Source organism: Pomacea canaliculata, linkage group LG7 (genome assembly GCF_003073045.1).
Source record: "Pomacea canaliculata isolate SZHN2017 linkage group LG7, ASM307304v1, whole genome shotgun sequence".
Lineage (NCBI taxonomy): Eukaryota > Metazoa > Mollusca > Gastropoda > Architaenioglossa > Ampullariidae > Pomacea > Pomacea canaliculata.
The window spans coordinates 26,355,955-26,383,285 of NC_037596.1; the positions used below are offsets into that span (position 1 = coordinate 26,355,955).

The window sequence follows — 27,331 nt, forward strand, 5'->3', positions numbered from 1 at the left end:
CAAGGCAGCTGGATGGCAGATGGTTTAATCTGTAACACTTGCTCAAAATGATAGTCAATAATGGAAATGTAAGGTGTGTGTGTGTGTGTAGGGGGTGGGGTGAGTGGGTGGGTTGCTCGATTGGATGTTGGTGTGAGAGCCCACACCCGTACCCACGTGTGCACATACATAAACACTCGCTCATATGCGCCCCACTTCCAATTACACACATGCAATCACACAGCGATAGACACACAGACAAACACACACACAGAGTTGACAGAGACTAATGTCTTATCAGGAAACATGTTTATTATCTTGAAGTTTCAAAGCCGAACGGTTTCCGGCTGATTTCAAGGCTTCGGGCTGTCAGGCGATTAGTCACATTCAGACTGTGGTGTCCAAACTTCTGTCTTTCCTCTTACTGGCTAAAAAGAAACTCATAATTTAAACGATAATTGTAAAGATTGTAAAAAAAAAAACTTGTAAATGTTTTGATAGGTAATTGTGAATATTATTATACCATTAACGCCCAATGTGTTCATTAAGAAACCCATATTTTTATATTATTAAATTAGTTCATCGCATTGTCAAGTCTTTGCTGACATACAAACAAACTCCACTATGACATGAGGAATATTTTGACAATTTCTTTTCTTCATATGACCTGCTTCTGACAATTCAAGAACAAGACATGAAAGCATTTGTCACTGTTTGTGAGAATAGACTGAAGCAGTGCTGATTAATGGATATGAACAAAGAAGACAGAGGTTACAGTGAAATGACATGATAACCAATGTGTTGTGGTTGCTTCAAACTGCAATAGTATCGAACTGTTGGGAAAGGCAAGAAGGTGGAGTTCTGCCAAAAAATTTCAGTTTTATTCCACAGCCAGCGGTCATTGGTTTATATAATGTTCACATGGGTGGGGTAGACCGACTGGACAGGCTACTGGACAACTATCGTCAAGTGTTTCGTTCAAAGAAGTGGTGGTGGTGACTGTTTGTCAATAGCATCAACATGTTGATTCATGTTAAAGTTGAAGGCAAAAGTTACCACTAGAATTTCGTGTGCACATTGTAACTTACTTCAGCACTCAGAACATCATGCACCATCAACATCTATACCGTCTAGTACGCCAGTTAGTGATGTGAGGTTTGATGGTAACAGTCATCATCTAGTCTCATCAGAAAAACAAAGAACATGCAGGCTGTGCAAGAAAAATACTCATAATTTATGATCTGCTCAAAGTGCAAAGTTCTCTTCATCTACACTGTGGACATCAGTAACACAGCCGCTGAACTCTGGAACATTCAACTTTTTGAGATGACATTTTAGTAAAATGATCATTAGAGCAGTTGTATAAAATAATAAAACTGTTGTTCACATATGAGAACAGAGTGCCATCTAGTGTATGTAACCAATATCAAAAACATTTTTTCAATATGCTTTAAGATTTTTGTTTTATACTGTAAGTAAAACTGAATTTGTATAGGAAAGTTTGGGCTATAAAAGGTCAAATAAATTTAGAAAAGTAATTGGTAAATAAAGATAATTATAAATATTTTGAAAGATATTGTGTTTACATACTTATTGTTACAAATATAAGGAGCATGTCCACATTCCAAGCTTTTAATACCCTAAGGCTCATGACAGTTGGTAGACTTTCTCTCTACAAGTACATGCTCTTTAAGCATTATGTGTTATGATAATGAAAGCATCCATGCAAATAATATTAAGTTGTATTTAAATACAAATGTAAACACAAGCCAGAAAAGTTTAATCCAGTAATATATAAATATACACGCATATGATAGAAATTGTTTTCCTACAAAATAAACTCCGAGCTCACGTAGATAGCATAAAATCCAAGCAGCTTGTGGTATCGGCCATAAGGTGTTGACAAACCACACGTGGAGTAAAAATATTTAAATCCAAGAGCTCAATACCGTGAATACCGTGAAAACTTTGAATACCGTAAATACTATAAATACCGGGAATACCGTGAATACTATGAATAATACCGTCAATACCGTCAATAGCGTCAATACCGTGAATACCGAGAATACCGATCGTCGACACAGCAGAAAATTCACATGATCCCAAAATGTCGCATTTGTTACCGGATAGCGATTATTTCAAGAAAAATGACAACACACATAATATTTGTTTGGAAGTATTTTCAAAAAGGTTGCTTTTTCTAGCAATCATAGATTTATTTATTAAATAATAATTACGACTATAAGATTTAGAAAATGGGCTTAAAATTTCATGGGATTAAACAAGGATCAAATATGTTCCCGGATGGTACATTTTCATTATAGTTTCCTGCTGAAGCTCACAAAGTAGATTAAATATGTTACCATCATTACCAAGTCCAAAGAGTCAAAAAAGCTAACCAACCTTAGCAGATACATTCTTCTAGTCGCCATTTGCAACACTGATTGCACATCAAAAGGAGAATCATGTATGACTGCACTCAATGAACTCCCTGACATTTAAAGTTAAATTTTAACCTGTGTAACAATTCTAACACTGCAATATACCTCTTTTAATGCTACTAATTTCCCTAAGCCCACTCTCCATTCACTCATTAATGTCCACTCCCTGTCAATGTGTCGTCTGCCAACAGAATAACGCCTCTTTACCGAACTTTGACTGCGCTACCCGTTAATATCTCTTTGTTCTCTTCTTGATTTTCTCCCAACTATGTGCGTATAACTCTTCATAGCCCCCTCCCCACGAGCAAATCCAAATGCGTATGCTTTAACTCGTTCTTATTATCAGTATTTATTTTCATTCTCCCTCTCTGATCTGTTCCCTGTCTTTCATTCCGCTTTCTTTCCTTTTGAGATAGACAGCAAGAAATAAAGCAGACTTGAGCGAGATTAGCTAGAAAGAACAGAGCAGGAATGATTAATGTAGAAGACAAAGAAAAGAAAATATCAAGGGAAGATATATATAGAGAGAGGGACAAATAAAGTAAGAAGAAAGAAAAAAGAAGAGACCGAAAAGAAGAAGATTCGGAAAGAGAGAGGGAGAGAAAGTAAAAGAGTCAGTGAGGTATAAAAGAGAAACCATTGTGGCCATACTTGCAGCATCAGAGGAATCGCTGTGTACATGACATCGTGAACACGTCTTCCTGCAAAACTCTTGTACAAAACTGTCGGCACAGCGCGTGGCGAGACGTGGACAGTCCGTTAGGTTGTCTGAACACTCGGCTGGAAACACTACAATACACGAGTTGTGTTTAGCTCCTCAGCCCTCAAGTGTTAAATAAATTAAACAGCCATTTATTTAAAGACACGTTCATCTACGAAAGACCCCCACATGCATTCACAAACATGTTCACTCACGTGTACGTATATACCCGCACAAAGGCATGTGTCTGTTTTCAATAGGTAGCCGTACAAGACGAATTACAATTAAACAGAAGTGATTAATCATATACAAGACTAAAAGACAAATTATAAATAAAAAATAGTAATGACACGTACACGTTACGCGAAGTGTCCAGTCTCTGTCAGCAAACGTATTTCTCGCCCAGTGTAGACGACAACTGACTCTGGCATTGTTGTCCTCACGAACAGCGTCACGTGACAAGACGATGACCTTCTGACCGTACTGTCCCGTGTGTTGTAGCTGGTCATTATAGAATAAAAGCAGACGACCTTGAGGCTCTCCTACATCGCTCGTGCTGCACGTGCAGTTGATGTTCGAGCCTTCCATGACGTCAGCAGGGCAGGTCAGTGTCGGCGCCTTGGGAGAAACTGTTGCAGATGAATAGCCAACATAGTCTTAACAGCAGTTTTCAAAAAAACGTCTTACAGAGAAGCGAACTACAGTAAATTCTGCCTGTGTTTTACCTAGTGAAACTTGTAAACCTAATGCCTGCCTGTTAAAAAAAAGCTAAAAGCCAATTCCTTTTTCTAAAACAACTTCTTGTATTCTAAGGGCGAATGTCTAATTTTATTAATAATTGTAAAGGGGATGACACCACAGAAGCTGTTTTACTCCTGGAAATAACACGATCTCACAGGTGCTTTAGCCTTTGAAAGTGGTGAAAAATATGCCCCGGGGTAAACAAACATGAATCAGTATCCGTGTGGTCTGAACATCGAAATTTAGCTACGAATACAAGTCGCTTTTCTCTGGGTTCTGCCATCTTGCCCTGAGAAATGTATTTACATCATCTTCATAACTACGGCTCAAGATCATTTCGCCATTTGTTTAAATCTTCTATGACAAGACATCTTTTTCCAGGCTGCAATTTCTGACAGGTTAGTCAGTTGAAATAAAATGAAAGGGGATTATTAAATGTTGGGCCAAAATGATATGAAAGTAGCCAGCAACAAAAGACAGAAGTTGAGTGCTTCTTTGGTCAATAAGGATAAGGGATTGTTGATGAAGAAGTTGCCAATAGAGAAGTTATTAGGTATTAAGGGTGTCACACGCTGAAGTCAGTCTGTCATCTTTTACTGTCTGCTGACATATTTCACACAAATCAAACAAACAAACAAACAGGTACATCTTGACTGTTATCTTGATGTCTGCATATCATTCAAAAATAACTTTAAGAAGAAAACTGAGGATTTTCTGTTATCTTCAGACATTTATTTTTAAAAAATAAGCTCCAAAGCAGCTTTATTTGATCATGAAACATTTACAAAAGAAATCTTATACAAATCATTTTTGAAGCTAGATAATCACGTCCATATACTGACAAAATGACAGAAAATGTGAAGTGAATTATGAAAAGAGAAAGAGCATGTTAAGATAGACTTGTTTACTTGCCTACAGAAACATTGATGATGGGACTCCATGTACCTCCAGGGTTAAAGTACATTTGATATTTAAGTTCTCTGCTTACTTCACTCAGTTCAGGAAAGTCTCGAGGAATACTTGTCTTAAAGCCACACTTTCCTCTCTGTAGTTTCCTTCCAGGTGTGATTAGAGACAGATTGAAGGAACTGGAGATATTGTTTGTCTATGTAAAACATAAAAATTCATTAATTCAGGACTAATGTAACTTGTCGAACATATTTTCTTTTTGCTGTTAAAAAGCTCTAAAATCTTGTTTCTTGTGGCTTGAAACAACAACGAAAGACTTTAAATAGTATTAAAATAATGTTTGGGTTTTTTTTTGTAAGCATTTGACGAAATAAATGTTGATGTAAAATTTGTAATTACACCTGTCACCTTGCAATTCCTCCAACATTTCAAAAGCAATTGACAGATTTTGATAAGCGATGGACAATTATTTACAACCACACTTCAGCACACGTAGAATTGTGTATACTCGCTTCTCGTTCAATAAAAATAACTCATATTAACAAATAAGCAAAAGTGCAGACAGACAAACAAGTATATAGAAAAAATCTTTCTGTTTAAATATGAGAGATTTTATTTAAGTCATACTCACATTATGTCCTTTAATTTCACGCCATTGACAGTCATACTGATTGTTACTTGAAAATACTTTAGTAATGTCACAGTAACCCATCACCTCCCAGGTGGCGCTGCTGGCTGACACATGACATTCTCCAAAAGATGCATTTTCTGTAAGTACACAGAACATTAACATCTACCTTACAGGAATAATAAAAATAAAATGTAGATAGGCGTTTTTGTGTGTATCTGTTATACTACGTTCACCTAGGACAGTACATTAGTGAACTCGTCCTTCCAGTCTGCAACGATGACCAGTAGAAAAGAAATAAATATATTTTTCTACCGATATTTAAACAAATCATTTACTTACGGTCAACACGAAGTACAATTGACTTTTCCTTTGGTGAGACCGTGTTGTTGGCCTGACATTTCACACTCAGCCCATCGTCTTCAACTGATATGTTAGGTATCTCAAGACGTGTTGTGTCATCATCCACTAGAGAGGTCCTTGTTCCTTGTCTCGCAGTGTCCCACGTTAGTGTCGCTGGTGGAGATCCCAGGTCAAGGCTGCTGCAGGTTAAGGTCACCGTGACACCGGCACTTAATGGTGAGGTTTGTGGGTCTGTGGTGATGGAAGGTACAGCGGGTGCTCCTTGGAATAAAAACGTTTGAAATGAAGTGTTTGTGTTCGTCAGGTCTCAGCCTTTATGCAGTCACAAGCACAAAACACATGCAGTCAACTTTAGTTCGATCACCTTCAATCGGCCGAAAATGCTGATATTGAAAGTAAGAGCTCAATACAGATTTTGAAGACAGCAATTTTAGCTGTACATTTACAACACACACACACAAACACAACTACACCTTAAAATTAAATGATTTATAAAAATTGTTAAATGAACATAACCTTTCTTTCCATTGTCGTATTCTTTTGCTTGTATCATACATGTATTCACAGACAATAGAAGGTAGAGAGACAAGAACAAAAACTAACGAGAAGAAATTCTGACAGAGAGTGAGAATAGCGAGTGATAAAAAAGAGAGCAAAAGTAAACGAGAGATCATCCTACAGACTTAAATTATTCATTTTGACTCACTCGGACATTCCTTAACATTGCAGTCTTGGTATTCAGAGTAGTTCCCCTGACAAGGTCGTACACAGTCGTTGGATTCTTCACACGTCCTTGACCTTGTTTGTGTTCCTCCACCACAAGATCGAGAACACGATGACCAGCTGCCCCAGATGCTCCACTGTCCATGTCTAGGAACTGTAACAACAGAACTGAGCTGCTAAGTGATGTGAACAGCAGACGACAGCAACGCTCAGTACCAGGTCCTTGTCAAACGTGTCTACACAAACAGGTCAAAGTTCACAAGTAAACTATGCTGGAGAGGAATCTGTTGGAGTGAAAGCATTTATTCACATTTTCATAGAAAAAAACCGATATTATATAATTTTTCAAATCTTTTCCTGGCAACTAACACATGTGTAATCGTTTCCATGGTGGTGGGGAAAAAAGCTAAAATTAAAATTAAAGTTTGAGTTTTGCTCTCGGTACTCAATAACTACATCTGCTTTGTTTAGCTAGTTGTCTCTTTTGAGGAAAAGTATTTGTAACTATGTACAATCTGTTTATAAACTAGTAATATGCCACCTGATGTATCCATTGATAATGTCATAAAAAGTAAGCATTTTCATATGATTTATTTCCATTAAAGAAAATTGGGAACCTGTCTCTTGCGTTTATGATTGCTATTGTAAGAAAGGTAGCATGAATGTATTTTATAACTTACTTTATAATTAGCGTGTGTCACATCAGGGTTAGACAAAGCTAATCTACTGATAAATGTTTTTTATTTATCATCTACTTGTTTCAGTCGGTTACTTCCAGTGGCTGGTGTCCAAGTCATTTGATTATGATGCTGTTATTCTTGCAGGCATTTGACATTCGATAGCAATCTTGTCTAATGTGATGCACGCTTAATTCCTGAGATGATGAAGAAATTCTGCTTAAAGATAATTTAACATTTTTAACGTTTTAAGCAATAGATGGTCTCAGTGGACCAGGCGAAAAGCTCTGTTAACAACTGATAAACACTGGTTTCTGTTGACGAGGAACAGCCTGACCAGTGACAAGACAGGATATATAACAGTAACCATGACGACAAAACGTGTAAACATTACCGCAACACGCTGGTCTCTCACAATCTCGTGTTTCACTCGCGACACCTGCACACGTGGCGCCTGGCGGAGTACAGGTACGTGTCCTTGTCTCTGTTCCTCGTCCACAGGTGACGCTGCATGTCCAGCTGCCCCACACTCCCCATGCTGCAATGTTTCGTGATTACAAAATTCAATAATTACAGTCTACTTCTGTTTAGTTTTGAGTGAATATTGAGCAAATGTCTTTTTCATGTTTTCTACTAACAAAAATTAAAATCAACATGCAAATGAATCTGGACATTAGTCAATACAATATAAAACAAAAGTAATACTAGTGTACAGTAATTGGAATGCTATTTTTTGGCGTAATAAACACTAGCTGAAGAGATTCTTGGGAGGCAAAAAAATCGCGGGAGCATTGTGGGATTCTAGACCTTCGCGAAGGGAATGTTTTGAATACAAAATAACCACCCAGCAAACACGCAAGATTAGACCAAGATTGGTCAAAGCTTAGTGAAAGCTTGTAACGTTGTTTGCCCTTTGCGAAGCACCCGCCAAGCAAACGCCAGAGTTAGCCAGAGTTCGCGGTGTGCACTTAATGCGATCTGTGATGGAGAGATTGGCAAGCCGCTTAACCGCCACGATTTGCGACACAACCGTGGCCGCCGTCACTGAGCCAGTCTTGCTGACATGAATATTCATGACTATTGGCAGGCGCTTGTTTATAAATATAATTATTCTGTAGATTGTTAAATAACATATAAATTTATTTTATACAGTTTTCACAGCCTCAACAAATATACAGTATAAATATTAGCAGGAACGCTTTCTCGCGCAAACCTTTGCACGTGTTTCTGTGTTTGCCATGTAAATACAATGAAATAATGTCCCTTGCTGTCTGTTTTTTTTTTAGTCTTCAGTCACAGATCTTCGTATATCATACAAAGTTTTCAAGGTACTAGTGTCCAGGTTTGAAATATTCATCGTTCAGTATCTCAAATATTAGCAAAGATGAGCGATTCTTACTTAGCAAACTGGAGAGGCACCGACAGAAATGACACAAGTGACATGGAATTCCCCTCATAGAAACGTAGATCTGTCTCTTAGGTAACTTTTTCAAACAGAATTTTAAGTCTTTTCATAAAATTAACGGAGTTATAAGCTTTTTAAAATCTTTGTTTGGGCGCAATTTTGGATTGTTTCCATGGCAACCGATAGTGTGAGAAGTGCAGTAAAACCATTTTTTGAAATCCCTTTCAAGGGCTAAATGGTTGATAAAAATGGTTGATGAAAGGAATCCGCGCTATGCCGTGAAACGTGCTAATTTTTTTCGACAGTAATCTCCTTTTGTGTGTTGCTATGGTCACAGTGTCCACTGAACTCATGTATTTAGTGTGTTTCGGTGTCACTAGAAGATTGTGATTTTAGTTATAGAATCGTATCAGTATAGGTATTAGGCTTGAGATTAATGCAAGCAAACCCATTTCAAGCACTCATGAGCAGCTAAAAGGCTATACATTCAACGTGTGAGATGTGGTTTTAATGAAACTGAAAGGAGAAGCAACTGAACTGACAAAGATTCAGCTTTACAGTGGTATTATCGCTTTAAAAGGAAAAAAAATCTCTCGGCTTTTGCATTATCATTTTCTTCTGTTATTATTTATTGCCTAGGAAGTTTGACCTTTGGAAACTCATGCTGATTATGCCCAAAGTATGTTTGTAACAGAATCTGCAAAGATATACTACTGTGTCCACTAACAGACTGGTGCGATCTACACTTTTTTACTTCTAACTTTTACTCCTGTGTGTTAAATGTCTGTATGAGTATGTATGCCTGCCCTTGTGAGCTTAAGACAAATTTCTGTCTTGGGTATCCTGGACAGACAATAAAGTCTGTTTTGATTTTGATTTTGATTTTGAGTACCCGTCTCCCAGTCCACCGCTAGTCTAGTGGTCACTCCTGGGTGCTGTGTGAACACGGCACCTAACCTACCCTTTGTCTCTCACCGATTTCACACCCACCCGCTCCTCTCAGCGTCTTATTTTAAACAGGGTAAGGCCGAGCACAGTGTACTATGTGGTTGATACTGAAAGGTCGGTCAACTACACAAAAGACTTGCCGTTAAATACAATTTCACAAATAAGTATCGAAAGCCATGCAACTAATACGACTGTAAATCAAAATTTTGCTTGCTTTATAGTGTCTCAGAAAAAAAAGAAATTTAATAAAGCTGATGGACAAATGTATAAACAAAAGAAATATTATTGCTACTTGTGCAGATAGAATGATTGACAATGTCTAGCTTTGTTACCAGGTGTTTCATAAAATACAAAGCTAAAAACAAACAAGAAAAATATGCTACGGAGAAGGGGGGAAGAAAGAGAGCTTATTGTAAGATTGAATTTTTCAATGGGAAAGTAACAACATAAAATATAAAAGTGATGTATTAGATTTTAGCTCGTACTTGTAGTAGTTGTCGAGGTTGTGAAGGTCGTAGTTTCATCTCCCACACCTCCTCCTCTGACCTCTTGTACACAGGCCGAACACCTCTTCCTACACTGTACTTTCCACACGTTATTCCTACAGTCGGCTACAGAGCAGTCACTGCGCAAGTCCATGCACTCTGTGCCCAGAAACAAAATAAAAGAGCAAACGTGACATTTTACAATTACCTTACACATATTCATATTTTTAAAGTATACTATGAAACAAAACTCTCTCTCTCTCACACACAAATTACGAAATGGCATCTCGCAAGAAGACGCTGACCTTTCAAGAGGCGGAGGTCATTTTACTGAAAACGATGTTCCATATTTCACCTATAGTCGTTTCCACGCAGTGGTTTTACTGTTTTGTACTGTATTGTACTGTTTAAGTGTTGACTCTTACTAATCAGTAGCTTTCCATTTTACCAGTGCATTGATTAATAATAAATACCACTGTAGGAGGCGCTACTCTGTAGCTTGACCCCAGCGCTGTTTCGTCCGTAACGCTTTTTGTCTTTTTCTGCTTATAAGTTGTTGCCAACGATAACAAAAGGCCCATTTGTGCATTATAACTGCATAAAACTAAATTAATTAAAAACATAATAGCTGTCATGCACCAATGTGAACACACGTCAAACAACAGAGATAGCTGTGACAGAAATATTTTTTTATAAAGGACATGGAAAAAGTGTAAAAACAAACTTGATTGACAACTACATTTGAAGTGCTTGGTAACAATATTTTCTTGGCACCAGATACTATTTATTCATTATGCGCTGTTCCAACGGGATGAACTTAAAAATACCAGCTAAACCGATTTTATTCATCTGAATATTGAATAATAGAATTATTAAGCATTTACTTACTGACTTTTTCTATAATATAAGATCTCTCAAAGTGAAAGTAAAGACAACCACAGGCTACCGTGAAATTTTAATTCCCTTTTACTCGCAGTATTGAGCTTGCTCTATTTAGGAAAGTTCAGAGAACAAATGTAAGACATCGAAACTAACTGACGTTAAATGCTGTTTCCTAAAAATACTTGTATTTTCGGATTAAGCAGAGAGTTTGTTCATATACTGCACACATCAAGCCGGAAGGTCAAACCCTTATTATGAAGGAAAGGTCACATGCATGAATAATGCTCCGAAATAGTCAATCACAGCGACTAATTAATAATCTTTTCATTGGGTGTTCTGTTTGATCAATGCAGCAAACAATTAGCCTTTTCGCAGGTGTTTATGTATTTTTTTATGTTACCCCTTTCGCATATTTCAGGGAAATTACCCTGGTGGCCTCAACTAATCGTTGGCTAATTAATGAGTCGAGAGTAAGTCTGCTGAGTTTACTTTTCCCAAGTTTAAACATATTTTATCTGTCTATAAATTGCAGATGATCATGATTGTAAGCACTATAACTAGAGGAATCAAAGTATTTATTAAGCATACTAGTCAGTGCTTGGTAAATCTCAGTTAACTTGATGTGAAAAACCAGGTTTTCTTCTAAATGGTATCATGATAATCGTGTAGCTAAAGTGTAGGAATATTGTGTATCTATGTGGTAGGTATGATAAAATGGAGAGTCACAGCGGTTTTTCCTTTTTAGAGTCGAGGGGTGAAAGGTGCATTAATCTCACAGATAATAGCTTGCCTTGTCTAGAATGTAGAGATTATTGTTCTTTACAGCGCCTTCCTCATTCACGACAGTTAAGTGATCAAGCTTTAAGACATTTTTTTCTACAGGTAGATGACTCAATCAAGTAAACTAGTAAAGTAAAATAGGATAAACAGAAACGACAAATGACTTGACATTAGGTCTTTCTGACAAGAATGCGTTCCCCAAAGATATGAGAGCTTATTACTTACCGTCACATAATCCACAAGTACTCCTACACTTGGGTCGGTAATAGCTATCATTACATATTTTGGGGTCTCTGCTAAACGCATTCGAGCAGTAATTATCATCCCATGTGTCTTTACAACCTGAAACAAGGAACAACGTCTTAAAAGTGATGAAAATTAGCTACTAACTCATTATCAAACTTGCACGTACATACATATGTATATATTTGTGCGTATGTCTGCACGTGTGTTCCTTTTTATTACTATGCATATGCGTACGTGTGAGTATTTGCACAGGTGTGGGCTTGTGTTTGTATGTGTGTGTCGATGAGTGTGCATGCATGCAGATGTATTCGTGAATTTATGGATGTGCAATCAAAATGACTCTTTTGATAATAACAATAACTCGAAATCAAGTGGATTTAACAAAACAAAATAGTTTGGACCCTTCTATCCCCCATACGCACACACCACACAACAAACATACCTAGGCTCATTCACAGACAGCTCACACACATACATACGTGAGCACGTACAACACCTCCCGTACAAAGACACCGCTCCGTACACACTGCACAAACCCTGCAAACACACATGCACAAGCGCATAAAACACACACGCGCACAAATACACATAAACACTTTGCACCTGCCCTTGATCACACACACACAGAGAAACACAGAGACACTGCAATGTCTATTCACGCACTCAGAAAGTCACTGCAAAACTGGCAACAGAAAGTTTTCATTCCACTACAACTTACCAGCAGAGTCCGCCCTGCAAATGGCCACCATATGACAAACAACGACAAACACAATTATTGTCTGAAGACACAACATCATTAGACAGTCAACATCAAGGGCTAACACCGTCTGTCGAAAGCCTGTCGCTCGCTGACTACAACAACCTCAACATCGTCTGATGAAGGATGCGAAGTGAGCAGCACTGTCCCTGTCCTCGCGCCGCCCGCACTACACCACCAGGAAGTATTTACAGTGTCTAGTCATATATACAATGATACAGTATATCACTTGTTACACTGCAGATTACAGTGAAGCAGCTGGTAACATTGGGGTACACATACAGACACTGAGTCAGCTTGGGACAGTGATGATAAAACTTTATGTGACACATGGATTCTACACCAATAATAGTTGTAATAATGGTGTGTACATCCATAATGTAAAACAGTTGATATCAGCGGTGTGTAAATAAAAACTAATAATAAAATGTTTATAGCTCACTTCCTCACACGGAGGCCAGATCAGTGTACTTTACAAAAGATAAGGGACAGCAGATAACATGCTTTATGAAAGAGATACTCATAGCGATCAGTCAAGCATACAAACACACACACACATGACAGCATTTAAATGTGATTATCACTTTAATCTTTTGATCAGACTGTTGTTTGTACCATGTATGTTTTAGTAAGATAAAATTCAAACTTGTAAAGTTTTGAAATATTTCTTGCTGGACAGACTCAAGGAATGATTTTGATGGTATATTGAAAACCCATCTTGATGGAAAAATAATAATTTTGCTCACAAGAAAAATTTTGGTGGTTTTACATAGAAAATACAGTAGACGTGTACTTGCTGTCAACAAGGGAGCGCCATTGTAAAGTACGGACTGAGGTGAATTCAGATGTTGTAATGATGTTTTACACCTGTCACGATTGACAAGTTTATTAAAGTATAATGTGCTTGATATTTTTCTTTACTAGTATGGTTCTGAGATGTCTGTTTTTAAAACAATTAAAGGTAGAAATGTTTCATGTGAGAGTTGGCAGAGAGCAACAGGGACGTCACTCCTGTTCCTTCCTCAACTAAATATTGAGTTGTCCCCCTTGATACGAGAATATCTGAATCTTCATCGCTGTCGGAATTTGTATTTCTTTCTCTTACCGCTAATCAGTGTTCGTGTGTGTGTGTGTGTCTTTTTAATTGATAATATTCCTAAATCGTAATTTTTAAAAGTCCTGGTGCTGTCATAAACCCCTCGCTGGTTGATACGACGCCGTCCTGTAGGTTGCACGGGTATCACCCTCCTCTCCATCACCTTTGAACAACTTCGCAGGCACATTGTGAACTTTCTAGGAGTTCCATCCCTTCAGGCTCCGAGTGGCCCGTTCAACCTCTTCTCGCAGAACTTTGGTTAGATGATCGTGTCTGTTGTCATCAGAAAATTGTCAGGGTCAAACGGTTTAGGGGAACTTTGTCATCAGAGACCAGACGACTATCAATGGCGAGCGTCCCTCTTTGGTCAGGGTATTACAGTTGTCGCCCCACGCCACTGTTTCGTTAATCTCGAGTAATCTGTCTTTGATTAAGGTTTCTTTGATTGCCTTTAAAGATTGTCACCACTTAGGGCTGTCTCCCTCTGTCGACACCTCTGCGCTCCCAACGCACACAACACCTCTACACTGGCACGTACGCCACCCTTTCCTCGTCTGTCCCTCAGCTTGTCAACAAGCCACCCCAGACCTTGTGCAAGTATCAAATCTTTCGGTGTAAGTTGTTTTCGCTTCCGCGGACAGGTACATCGACAGAGCAAGACAAGTGGTGAACTGCTCTCATTCATGCTTTAGGCCGCTCAGACAACAGTTTCAGTCTATTGGAAGAAGAATGCATAAAAAAGTAGTTATCGTATTGTTGGCTTACTTTTCGCCTTCTACTCTCACCTTTTCTGTACATGTTTTAGTTCGCGACTATAAGGCTTAGACAGTTTTCACACAGCCGAAGATACGCCCATAAACAAATTTAGTTATTAACAACCAAGTCATTCATTAAATTGCTCGAGAAGTGTATTGATTCAATATTCTTTTTATTGTTTAAAAAATCGTTGTATCTGAACAAAGACCAACGCCAGTGATTTCAGTTCACCCACCTTCCCCACAGAGATGATGCTCGCCGTTATTTCGATTTTAGACCTACACATGGTTATGTCGACTTCAGACTCTGATTACCTCCCTGTAGCTGCTACACAAAGATGTGATGTCGAGCTGTCACAGTAAATTTTCATGCAATACAGACATGACTGACATGACTGACATCAGGTATCTCCAGATCCACGAAGCTCAGCTTACAATGACCGTTAGTGTGTTGTTCTCACAAGACTTGTGTTGATGTAGCGATATTTCTATCTACGAAAGTTGGACACTGCACGAATTTTATATAAGCGAGAGACCAAGGTGAAACATATATGCGAACACTTCAGTGATTGTAGATCTTCGTGTTTATGTGCATTTCACATTATTTATTATTTCATGAGAATGATTCCAGACTAGAGAAGCAGATACTTTTGTGTTCTAAATAGGCAACAGTTTCGTTAATAGTGCAACAATCCAATGCACTGAAGGTAATTATATTGTTGATATCACAAGTCTCATTAAATTCCATCTTCGCGCTGCTCCTCCGGAAGTAAGGTCGTCTTCTGGTTCGCCGAGACTGACAGCGGAGAACTTAGCAAGAGGCCAAGAGTGAGTCTCGGCAGACAGACATCAGTCCACCTATATACGTGCAGGCAGACACTAAAACACAAAGGGACATTACTCTTTTGCAAAATCTTTATTAAATAAAATGTCAAAGTAATGTTAGTGTCGTATGGCATTCACACACACACATAGATACTCACACACGTATACTGCGGAGAGACAGAGACAAGGAGAGTTTACAGATCGGAGGAGATGGAGAAACAGAGATAGCACTCAAGCACTTCCTTGGGGAGGAGTTTTTTTTTTTTTACCAGACCTATGTTATCGTAGTTTTCTAAGACAGATGGTAAATTTTCGTTGTAAAGGATCCATAATACACTCCATCCCTGGCTAGAGTAGTTCTTTACTCTCGTCATCATTGCACTGAACACCAGCCACGCCAACGAAAAAATGTGAAATGTGTTTCGCTTTAAATTGTTTCAGAGAAACATCACCATTTCAACCAACACCAGCTGTAACCACAACAACTATTATATGATGCAACACTTGGCATAACAATACAACTGACAAGTCTCCTCACCTCTCGTACACAAGTCACGTGACGTGTAGACCGTGTAGACATGAGGTCTCTGTCAGTAGCTACTGATGTTGAATAGCACACCATAACGAGGGGCAGCATTTTGTCTGCAAATAATCTCTGGAAACAACACATTAGTTTAATATGATCTGTTATGCTTATTAACAAAATATTTAGTTGTTAAGTTATGTAACGCCTCTTTCACCCACTGACTGAGGGTACAAAACTAATCAACACTTTTTACATGCAGGTGAGTAATCACAAAACAAAAACAAAAAGCTATAAAATCCATCATATCGACACACACAGACACAGACAGACAGAGACAGACAGAGACAGACAGAGACAGAGACAGACAGAGACAGACAGAGACAGACAGAGACAGACAGAGACAGAGACAGACAGAGACAGACAGAGACAGACAGATTGAAACCAAAATCCAAACCCAAGACATTCCAGATATGACTGTGATGGTGACAGGTTTTTTTTTATCCACTGCAATACTAGCTATTCATTTTTGAAACTCCTTACTTACTGTGGACTACACCATGTAACTGTCTCAGGTTTTGTAAGTCTTTTAGTCTGTAGATCAACCCATTATGCTCTGGTTCCTTCTCTTGAGGTGGTTCTCTGTATGAAGCTTTTCTGAACAACATAACACACACGTAAATAATATTTATCTGAAAAGTACTGAAGACACTTCTTGGTATATTTCACGTGTATAATATCTATTATTCACTTTTTCTTCATGTTAATATTTGCAACATTACACATCTATCACTAAATTTATCGACTTACAGAAGGTTGAGTCTTTGTGGTTGTAGTTATGAAGCGAGGTGAAACATTGCCCAGAGGGAAAGTGGGGAACAACAAGGGCAAAGCGGTGTGTAGACCCACTTACATTCCCTTGTGTTACTTTATTCGAAGGAATCTTGGCTACTGCCTTATAATTACTGTCACATGGGTAAAACTACTTCTGTAGTGTCTTGACACTGTTTTATATTTACAGACTTGTTCCACCTGTAGCCTGAGGGCAACTCTCGCTTTATAACTATAGCTACAGGTTATAATCAGCTATAGTAATGCATACTAATGAGGATATTATCAAATCAGTTCAATCATACAGATTTACATTATTAAATAACTTTCCGAAAGCAGTTTTGCTGTAAAAAAAACAAAAAACAAAAAAGTAAACAGGTACTCACGCTTACAGACATTAGTGGAAGGTCGACAGATGATCACCAATACCGATGGAGGTGTAAGACACGTCGCATGAATAAACAAATATACAAAATTCGAAGTAAACACCGATCATTAACAGCCACCGGAAATTTCAGCGCTGTACTCACAGATGTCTTTGTACAAATCTCGCCTTTTACACGAAAGATCGGGTACTTGTCGGAAATGTGTAAGCAGTAGTGTCACATTCGCAGTTTTGTTAACAACCACAGTGTTAATAATTACACACACATATATACAGTATATATATATATCTTCCCGCCAGTGAATTGTATTTAATGTGTCCTCGCTAGTGTCATAGGTCTGTCTCAGTATTAATGTCATGTCTGACACACCAGCCCTTTATGTATATTAATTAAGTCGCAAGGTTTTCATGAATCACATGGGGGCAAAGGAAGACAGGAACAGAAAGAATTATAGAAGTTGTAATGTCACCCTCGTTAGTCTAAAGTGTCCTCACAGACAACACCAGCTATCATGGATCATGGGAGTGATGACTTCACCCTCATCAGTCAGCACCAACTATTGTGGGTCATCAAGTGGATAACATTGGTGGTGCAAACAAGGGAGAAGACTGAAGGGGATGTCTGTGTGTGTGTGAGAGAGAGAGAATGTGTAGTCGGACACGGACTTCGCTCGAACACAAGTGAGACCGTTTAGCTGTTCTGTTTGCATTGTAACACTGGTCTTAAATCTTGAAAAGGGTGTTAATAGCTGGGGTTCCCCACTTGAGAGACTGTAGACTTTGGAAGTTTCAACTTATGTGTAATGAATAATTAATTTTAGTATGTAGAGGTTTTATGACCTTTAGAGTGAGAGTAACTTATATAAGGGAAGTGTTATCACAGGGACAGTTGTTATCAATTAACTCTTACCGGTATGTCCATAGAGCAGTTTTTTCTTGCCTCCACTAACAGATAATCAAAACTCTTGACAATAGCAAACGTGAACAGCCCATGAACAGGTCTTTGTGATTTGTTATGAGAATAAAAACGTGTGGGACACAGTAACTGCTGGTGTGTATTGTCAGCATTGTGTGTCCCGGATACTTTGAGAGGCCTGACAGAGAGTAACCTTGTTTATCTGTTCAAAAACTGTGTACACATTAAGTTTATTAACAGTTAATAACAATTATTCATTCACTGGGACTCAAGTGCCTATACAATTGCTTGTATCCTGGTTAAGTTGACATTACCAATGCTCATACTCCAAGTTTGGAAGTCAACCATACTGTCAATTTTAGAATTTTTTCGGTGCCTCCTTCTTTTTAGAAAACTTTGCTATATTTGATTCGTTTTGAGTTTGCTTAAACAACAGACAAAATAAGTATTGAAGTGGAGAAAGGAAAGATGAAAGAAGCAAGTTAATAACGGCAGAAGAATTTGAAAGAATACGAGAGAGAGAGAGAGGGAGAGAGGGAGAGAACGCATATTCCATACTTCTGCTTGTTTGTTTACGACACCCTGAGCATGTCTTCCAGCAAAACTCCTGTACAAAATGTTCACCACAGCGGCTGGCGAGACTGGGACACTCAGTCAGGTTGTCTCTGCACGCTAAGAACAGAACTCAAATTAATGTTTGTCAATATAAATACGCACTACCAATAAAAAGAGTTTAAATATAAGCACTCAGAATACAAAGCAGAAAAAATAATTACGAATTTTACTGTTAAACACATCAGCCTCCTGCCTATTAACAATTCTATATAGCGAGGAGTAGTAAGAGATCCATATAGATAAGAAGTAAATAAAACAATATAAACAAGTCTTACTCTAAAAGCTAAAAGCACTAATGCATACCTGTCACACGGAGTTGGAAGGTGACAGTCATGGCGCCCTTTGAGTTGCTGACGTGGACACTGTACAGTCCGGTATCTGTAGGCGTGGCTTGTGTAACATACACAGTGCAGGTAGCCAGGTGAAGGTCCGGTGTCTTCTGCTCGCATTTCCCAGTAAAAAGATCGGATCTGACTGGCTTCTCCTGAGAAGAAGAATTCATCTTTTCATGGTGAGAAATATAACCGTCGATAGTTGGAACTGGGGAGGCCATAACTTCAAAGGTTGTCTGTCCTTCTAACCCTTCCGTCACCTTTAGTTCCGTGGTTGTTGCTAAGGTGTCGCTGGCCCACTCTGGTGAACCTAATTGAGAATAGTAGGATTCTATGAATATTTTTGTTAAATCACTTTTTATGATGAATTTCTGTCTTTCTTTCTGTTTTTCTCAATCAGTCTATGAAGTCTCACTTATTTTCTTTTAATTATAATTTTAAATTTACTTTTGACAATTCTACTCAGTGTGTGCAAAGACGTTAGTGGAAGTCGTATGTGTATGTACACGTGTACAAATATCGCCTCTAAAAAAATGCACGTCCTTACTTGTGTTGCTTGTTTAACTTTTCAGTGGGTTACAACTTCTATATAAACTGCTTGTGTCCACTGACACAATCACGTCCAATTATTAAATTTTTGCAATAAAAAAAGGTCAAGTCAGTAAGAGAGCGTGACCGTGAGGTGTCAGGTGAGGAAGATGAATGTAATATTTTAATGACATACACTACTTACACAACACACTGAGCTGTACTGACGTGGAGTTAGTTTGTCCCAGTGTGTTGCCAGCCCGACAATAGTAGATACCCGAGTCACCACATCCTGCTTTCTGTATTCTGAAGGAGGGAGAAGATGTGCTGAGTCCTTGAACTATTTGTAAACCATTTCTTGTGACCTTCAGCAGTTCCAGGCTCTCTACAATGCCGGCACCTACTCGGCAGGTAAAGTCAACACTGTTGTTGACATTCGTGGTGCAGTTGACGGTAGTTTGGTTGTCGATTAGTAAGAAAGGCATCTCAGGAGGATCTGAGATAAACAGGTGAGTAACATAACAATGAGACAACAGCTTGTCAATAGCTATTACTTTATAAACGTACATAAACAATATAAGTTCAAATATCACTTATAATCCGTCCTTTGTTATTGGGCCAGTTAAGTATTTTCGGCTTGTGTTTCAAACCTACATAAATATGTGTCTATGTCGTCGCTGTCTTCCTGAAATATGGGAAGTTTAGTGATATACCCTTGAGTTCTATCATCTCTGCTTCTTTTTTTTTAATATGCTAGCTTCTCTCTTTTTTCTACTTTTTCGATCGCTTCTTTGTTTGCTAATTTTTCCACAAGTCTATCATGACTATCGATACTCTGCAATATGTGTCTAGTCAAAGCGTTACCTTCTTACCCCATCATTTCACCTTTCTTACATTTTAACTGGCCGCATTTTAACAAAAGGAGCAATAATAAAAATATGTTATTTGTCTAAAACCCTCTGGAAAGTACTTGATTTCGAATGTTATCCATCAAAATACAGTAATCAAAAGAAAATAGTGCAATTCTTAAAAACATCGTAATTAAATTATTAACAAAATAAATCAAATTCTGGAGTACCTGTAAATATTTAATTATTACTGATCTGCTTACTAATGTAGCACATGACGCCGACATCCTCCCAGTGTTCACAGTTGTGTGTGTAGAGCCCTCGGTGTTGACACAGCGCCAGGCTGGTTTCGTTCCCCACACACCGCAGGTTATTGAACAAAATATCACCAGAGCCTGCTCCGTACTTGTCTGACCCCACGGCTACTGCTGTTGTGCTGTCAAACATCGGAAACGAACAGGTCAAAATAAAGACATTGAAAATAAGCATACTCCTTACACTGAATAAAGGCAAAGGTATGTAAAAATATAAGTATATACGATCGTGCACACACACCTATCTTGGCGCGGAGCAACCCTTGTTTTTTTCGTGTGACTGTTACAGGCGCTGTTGTTCTATTTGCTGCTCTTAACTTTTCTCCTCTTGAGAAACATTGCCTGATAGTATTCCTTTTAAATTTATTTGCAGTGTGAATTTCCCTTTGTCTACTTTTCTACAACCTTTTCATACTTGCCCTCTATCGTGTTAAGACCAACGAATACGTACGGAGCACCGTAACCTCTCTCGTGGGCCCACATGAGCCCCTTCTGGCAACAGTGAAGCGGCGCAAGCTCGCCTGGTTCGGTCACGTCACCCGCCACAACACCCTGTCCAAGACGATCCTACAAGGAACCCTCGAAGGGAGCCGTCGTCGTGGTCGTCCGAGGAAAAGCTGGGTCACCAACATCAAAGAATGGACCGAACGCGAGATGCCAGACCTGCTCTCATCTGCTCAAGACAGGACCGGGTGGAAAATTCTGTCTGTTGCTGCTGCCGGACGGTCCCCCCTACGCCCGGACCGGGCATGGGATTGACCTGACCTGACCTCTATCGTGGCAGGTTGGATGTTGTTTTTTGGCATTGTACCTGTAGCACCTTTCATATTATTAGCTTGTCTGTATCTGTTTTTACTGGTCACTCAAGCCACATCTTTGTTAAGTTATTCGTTGCAGGCATTTTATAAACTTCTGTGGTTTACAGCGTTTGAATTTTTCAAAGAGTTTACGTCTCAGTCTGTCTGACTTGCAAGTCTTGACTACCTGATTTTTTGTAAATTTGCATTGTTCTGGTAAGCGACACGAACTGCGACATATGTATATATTATTTGTAGATATAGATGAAATAAGTCAAAATAATATATTATACACTTTAAAAAATACAGCGTTAGAAAACGAGTACATACTCCTGTGTGTCGTGAACTCCGGGGAGCGAGCACGCAATGGTGGTCAGAGGTCGCGATTCCCCCTGCCTCGGCTGATCACACTCTCGACACCTCTACCACCTCGCACCGACATAAACGTGTTCGACACTTACACTAAATCGCTAATTACACTTTCATTGACTCGAGCCCCCAGCGTACATCCCCAATAAACAACACAAGGCAATTTAGTGTATTTAAGAAAGTTAATAATAATCGAGAATATTTCCAACAATTTACAAGATAATGCAATCTCAAAATATGGCCGTTATCAAGGGTGTCCCGTTATTTATCTATTTCTAGCCTAGGTAACGTCAGCCACTAATTAGCTTAACTAATACACACAGCACACGCACTCGCCACTTATCTTTTCAGATAAGATCAATATTCTTGATTTATGTATTCTATTGAATTACAGCTGACGGAAAAATAATTGCACTCATGATTAAACACGTTTCGAAAGGTCCCTTGAAAGAGCGTATAAGTATTAGTGTTTGCTGTCTCAGTTTACAGCAGACGACGCAATGTTGTTATGAAGCCTGCATTTTTTTTGGTTTTGTTTTGCTTTTTTTGTTGTTTTTGGTTTTTTTTTTTTTTTTGGCGTGGGTGGGTGGGTGGACGTGATTTTATTAAGATCTATTTTCTCGAAGTATTTTATGTATATATATATATGATGCCTATAACAGCGAATTCCTATGACAAGAGAAAGGAGGAATATAAACAATCCCGATATTGTGAACGTGAAACCGGAAGTTTAATTTCAACGTATAAATATCGATGAATTTTGGTTTGCAAAATTTGTGTTTACCACGTCTCCACCTACACAAAATTACGATAAAACATGAATACGACTATGTCAAACAAAAATGACAAGGTCTATGCAGAATCGACTGAATGGCAAAAGGCCACAAAGCGAGTCGCCACATTGGATATAAGCTAGCGTAGCTGTGCACTGTGATTGGTAGGAGTCTGGAGTATGGCAACATACACTGTGACCGTGGGCCGATGTCTTGTGCTCACTGAACCACTCTGGCGCTACTCTCACCCTACTGAGTGGGGACACTCCCAAGCTGATAAGGTGGGTTCGGTTGCACCGTCGTGCGGCGTCTGTGGCCGAGCGATTGGTTGTGTTTGAGCGGCTGTGCGCGTGCATCCGGTGACACCGGGGACCGTTACGCGACACTCGCTAAGCGAAACAAAATCTCTGACAAGCCGTTAGCTAGGTTTGTGTAATACTTTTTTTTCTAACCATCTAACTGCTGTTCAGGACAAATATCTAGAATATTATAAAGCCACCCTGTGCAAATTGTTTCTTTCCTCTGTAAAATCGCCGAAATTTAACTACGCAAGAAACAATTCAGGTGGTGCAGCGAATGAAATAGTTCTTCTTTTATTTTTATGATTGTTAAACCACTCCCAATTCTCAGTAAACCACACAATTTTTTTACCCATACAACAGTGTGTCCATTTGTTATAAGGCTGCAGAGAAATTCCAACTAAAAGTCATTTCAATTGTCCCAAAGTGTGATCTTATAAAGTTGGATCGCCAAGAAAATCAGTAGCATCAAGCGTTTAACGAGAATGTCAATAAACAGATGGCCGAAAAGAAATTTCTCTTCTAAAGGTTCGATGGGACATAATATCTTAAAAATACTATTTTGAGGCAGAAGGAAAAAATCTTTTAATTTCTACTTCTATTGCAAACTTTCGCCATTGTCATAAAAATTTGCATACCTACAAAAAAAAAATTATCTTCATCCACTAATAGTCAGTAGATGGTGTTTGTTTTACTTATAAACAATCCACGAACCTCACTGGTGGAAAAAGACAATTTCCACCAGAGGCAATACTAAACGTTAAATACCGTTGAACTTACAACGCTTTAGATTACTACGCTACGTGGTTTTTTTTCATCTTTAATGATGATTTATGCCATGGAATCAATTGTGTAAAAAAGAGAAAATAATTATAGGGGAAATGTGTTTAATGATTTCGTTAGACTACACCTACCTGTTGAATCCTAACATTCTGCAGGCTACCAAAGCTTCTTCATGTCCAAACCAGCTACCACACACTGTGTTCCAAGTTCCAGCGTAAAAGATTTCCAGACGTCCCGCCTCCGCTGTGCCACCGACTACACGAGCTCTTAACTGTTGAGCTAACATATAAAATACCAACATGTTCCAATTATAAGTTAGTTACATTTTTGTCGTAAATCCAAATGAACACGATATTAAAAAGTGTCATGTTGCATGATTAACAGATGAATACATAATTTATTTCTTCGTCTTTACTTAAGCTGTGCTAGTAACATCGTGCTCACCTTATGTATGTATGTGCAAATGATTAATTAATAATATAGCCATGTAAAACATCACTATTTGATACATTCAAGCCGTGCACCTGCAGGCTGCAATAATTGGAGGGGCATAACACTTCTTTCACTCACCTGCAAGATCTCAATTGTAACATACCTTGGCTATGTGCCATATTGTTTGTAATTGTAATATTGCTTGGATTTGCCCAGCGTGAGGGATAACTTGGGTCATCCTTCTCAACTCGATGTGTTGGTGACAAGGATTAGTTTGGAACGGATCTACGGGTTGGCGTGTTTCTTCGACCCCCTCTGTAGGAAGAAGGGTTCCTGTAGCCCTGTTTTTTTTACCGAGTGTTTCAGGGCATCTGTCTCTCTGTGACTGTGAACACGAAGGTTGGGAACCGCGGCTCACGATGGCAAACATGGATGTGTCGATCCTTCTTGCCAGACTCTCATTTGGATGTGCCGTCTGGTAGTACTCAGCATGCTCTGGGTAGGCCCCTCTGTATCGCAGGTAGACGGATAAGTCTTTTGACACGTTTTAGTAGTATTGTTCTTTTAGTATCAGATCTCTAAAGTGTTCACAATCATTCGGTATCTGTTTACGGGAAATCCACCTTGCACTAGGATGGACTTTCTTTTTAAATAGGTTCTTCATGGCTTCTGTACCTTGAGGCCGAACAGTCCTAAATTATTTTTTGCATTCTTTTCCTGTATGTGGAAAGTTCCATTCAATAGTCGTTTCTTCCTTAACATCTCAAAACTAATTTCTCCCTTGAGACCAAATGCATGGTACTCATTAAATGCTTTCCTTGTAAATGAGAGGTTAAGTACAAGGGCCACATCTTTTTCGGCCAGTTGAGTATTCGTGCTTGTGCTTCAAACCTATATAAATATGTGTCTATGTCGTCGCTGTCTTCCTAGTAAATGGGGAGTAAAAGATTATATACACTTCAAGTCCTGTCATCACAGCTCCTTTTTTTTATAATTTGCCCGTTTCTTTCTCTCCCTTTCTAATCTTTGTTTTCCTTCCACAAGTATATCATGACGACCTATACCCTGCAATATGTGTCTAGTCAAAGTGACACCTTATAAACCCATCATTTCAACTTTTTTACATGACGCAACATCAAATAGTAGCTGGATATACATGTCGCCCGTAAAAATAGCAGGTCAGGTCAGGTCAGGTCAGTCCCATGCCCGGTCCGGGCGTAGGGGGGACCGTCCGGCAGCAGCAACAGACAGAATTTTCCACCCGGTCCTGTCTTGAGCAGATGAGAGCAGGTCTGGCATCTCGCGTTCGGTCCATTCTTTAATGTTGGTGACCCAGCTTTTCCTCGGACGACCACGACAACGGCTCCCTTCGAGGGTTCCTTGTAGGATCGTCTTGGACAGGGTGTTGTGGCGGGTGACGTGACCGAACCAGGCGAGCTTGCGCCGCTTCACTGTTGCCAGAAGGGGCTCATGTGGGCCCACGATGGAGGTCACGGTGCTCCGTACGTATGCGTTGGTCTTGTGTTCGCGGTACGAGATGCGGAGCAGCTTTCTCAAGCACTTGTTCTCAAAGGCCTGGAGCTTCTTTTCCGTTGCGGCAAGCAGCGTCCAAGTCTCGCAGCCGTAGAGTAGGATTGACACTACGAGGGACTTGTACAGCCTGTGCTTGGTACTGAAGCTGATTGAGTTGCTTCGCCAGATCCTATCCAGCCTGGACATTGCGGATGTTGCCATACCAATCCTGATACGGATCTCTGCTGTACAGCAGCCATCTCTAGTCAGGGTGGCACCCAAATACTTGAAGCTGTTGACCTCCTCCAGTTTCTGGCCGTTCATGACGATGTTGCTGCTGCTGTCGGTGGTGGAAATAATCATTACTTTGCTTTTTTCTGAGCTTATTTCCATGCCATAGGCCCCCGCTCGCCTGGAGAGTCTGTCCGTCAAATCCTGAAGTTCGTTGTTACTGCCTGCCATGAGGTCAATGTCATCTGCAAAGCGGAGGTTGCACAGGGTCTGCCACCAATGGAGATTGAGGTAAGGTGGTTGTGGAGGGTGTCCTGCATGATTTTTTCAAGGAAGATGTTAAAAAGGATGGGGAGAGAGTAGGCACCCTTGACGGACCCCGATCGTCATCGCGAAGAACTCGCCTAGTTGGTTGTTGAGTAGTACCGCGCTGGAGGCGTTCTTGTAGAGTGCTGCTACCATCTGGATCAGTCCCTCCTCTATGTTGAATGATCTCATGACCTGCCAGAGTCCATCGTGCCAGACACGATCAAAAGCTTTTTGAAATCGATGAAGTTATGGTATAGTTGACGTTGATGCTCCAGGTGTTTTTCTATCATAACACGGCAGTTAAAGATCTGTTCTACCGTGCCTCTTCCAGCCCTGAAGCCAGCCTGTTCTTCTGCCAGCAGTTCCTCTGCAATAGGTTTTAAGCGGTTGAGGATGATTCTGAGCATTACTTGCTTGGGTGACTTATCAGACTGATGGTTCTGTAGTTCTGGCACTGCCTCAGGTTCCCTTTCTTAGGGAGTGGGATGATGATAGACTGAGCCCATTCTTTTGGCCATTTCTTTTCTTCCCATATCTTTTGACACAGTGTGGTGAAGGCCTTGGTTGTTGCGTCTCCTCCATGCTTCAGCAGCTCAGCAGGTACGTTGTCCACACCAGGTGACTTTCCTCCCTTCAGACTGTGCATAGCTTCTCTCACCTCATCAGTGAGGACTGGCAGGTCTTCAGCCTCTCTTGTCCCAGTCTGGTGATGCTGGAGAATGCTGGTGTCTGGTTCGATCTTGTAGTTGTACAAGTCTTGGCAATATTCAGTCCAACGACTTAGTACAGCAGCGTTTTCCGTAAGGAGCTGTCCGGCGCTGTCTTCGATGACTGTGGCTGGTCGCTGCTGAGTCTTGGTGAGGGCCTTCAGTATTTCATATGCCTTCTTGCTGTCTCCGCTAGCCATGCCTATTTCCACACTGCAACACTGGTCTTCGATCCAATCTTCTTTTGCCTCCTTCATCCTTGTTCTGATCTGCTGGTTGACAAGTCTGTACTTGTCTGCTGACGTCGGGTCTCGACCTCTCCCTTTCTTCAAGGCTCTCCTTTCGTCGCAAAGATCAAGGATGTCGTCTGTCACCCAGGGTTGTTTGCGCTTCCTCTGCTTCCCCAGCACTTCGTCTGCAGTAGAGAGTAGCACCTCTTTGATACTTCCAGCAAGGGCGTCTATGTCGCAGTCTATAGTAGCCAGGG

At 39.7% G+C, this 27,331-nt stretch overlaps 2 protein-coding genes across 7 annotated transcripts in view; both read right to left on the reverse strand.

Annotated features, from left to right (window-relative positions):
* Positions 1–271: 271 nt before the first annotated feature.
* LOC112568845 (SCO-spondin-like) lies at positions 272–12,884 on the reverse strand. Of its 3 annotated transcripts, none has more exons than XM_025246355.1 (11): positions 12,626–12,884; positions 11,887–12,003; positions 10,000–10,158; positions 7,556–7,699; positions 6,468–6,638; positions 5,741–6,022; positions 5,402–5,538; positions 4,774–4,966; positions 3,477–3,749; positions 3,072–3,209; positions 272–403 (listed from the first exon to the last, which is right to left on the reverse strand). In XM_025246355.1, the coding sequence occupies exons 1-11, from the start codon at positions 12,702–12,704 to the stop codon at positions 357–359; spliced, it is 1,740 nt and encodes a 579-aa protein (XP_025102140.1). In that variant the 5' UTR covers positions 12,705–12,884; the 3' UTR covers positions 272–356. The 3 variants fall into 3 exon arrangements, with proteins under 3 accessions (XP_025102140.1, XP_025102142.1, XP_025102141.1); XM_025246356.1 differs by having other exon boundaries at positions 275–407; XM_025246357.1 differs by lacking the exon at positions 3,477–3,749.
* Positions 12,885–14,075: 1,191 nt separating this feature from the next.
* LOC112568840 (deleted in malignant brain tumors 1 protein-like) overlaps positions 14,076–27,331 on the reverse strand; it is a 35,902-nt gene continuing 22,646 nt past the window's right edge. For 3 of the 4 annotated variants that reach the window (XM_025246349.1, XM_025246350.1, XM_025246351.1), the window contains 5 exons: positions 23,785–23,932; positions 20,582–20,754; positions 19,676–19,966; positions 18,914–19,252; positions 15,595–18,667 (listed from right to left, as the gene is read on the reverse strand). In XM_025246349.1, the coding sequence (XP_025102134.1) occupies positions 18,354–18,667; positions 18,914–19,252; positions 19,676–19,966; positions 20,582–20,754; positions 23,785–23,932 (1,265 nt within the window). In that variant the 3' untranslated portion in view covers positions 15,595–18,353. Of the gene's footprint in view, positions 15,395–15,594; positions 18,668–18,913; positions 19,253–19,675; positions 19,967–20,581; positions 20,755–23,784; positions 23,933–27,331 lie in introns of those variants that run through there. The other variant, XR_003100209.1, reaches the window with a different exon arrangement.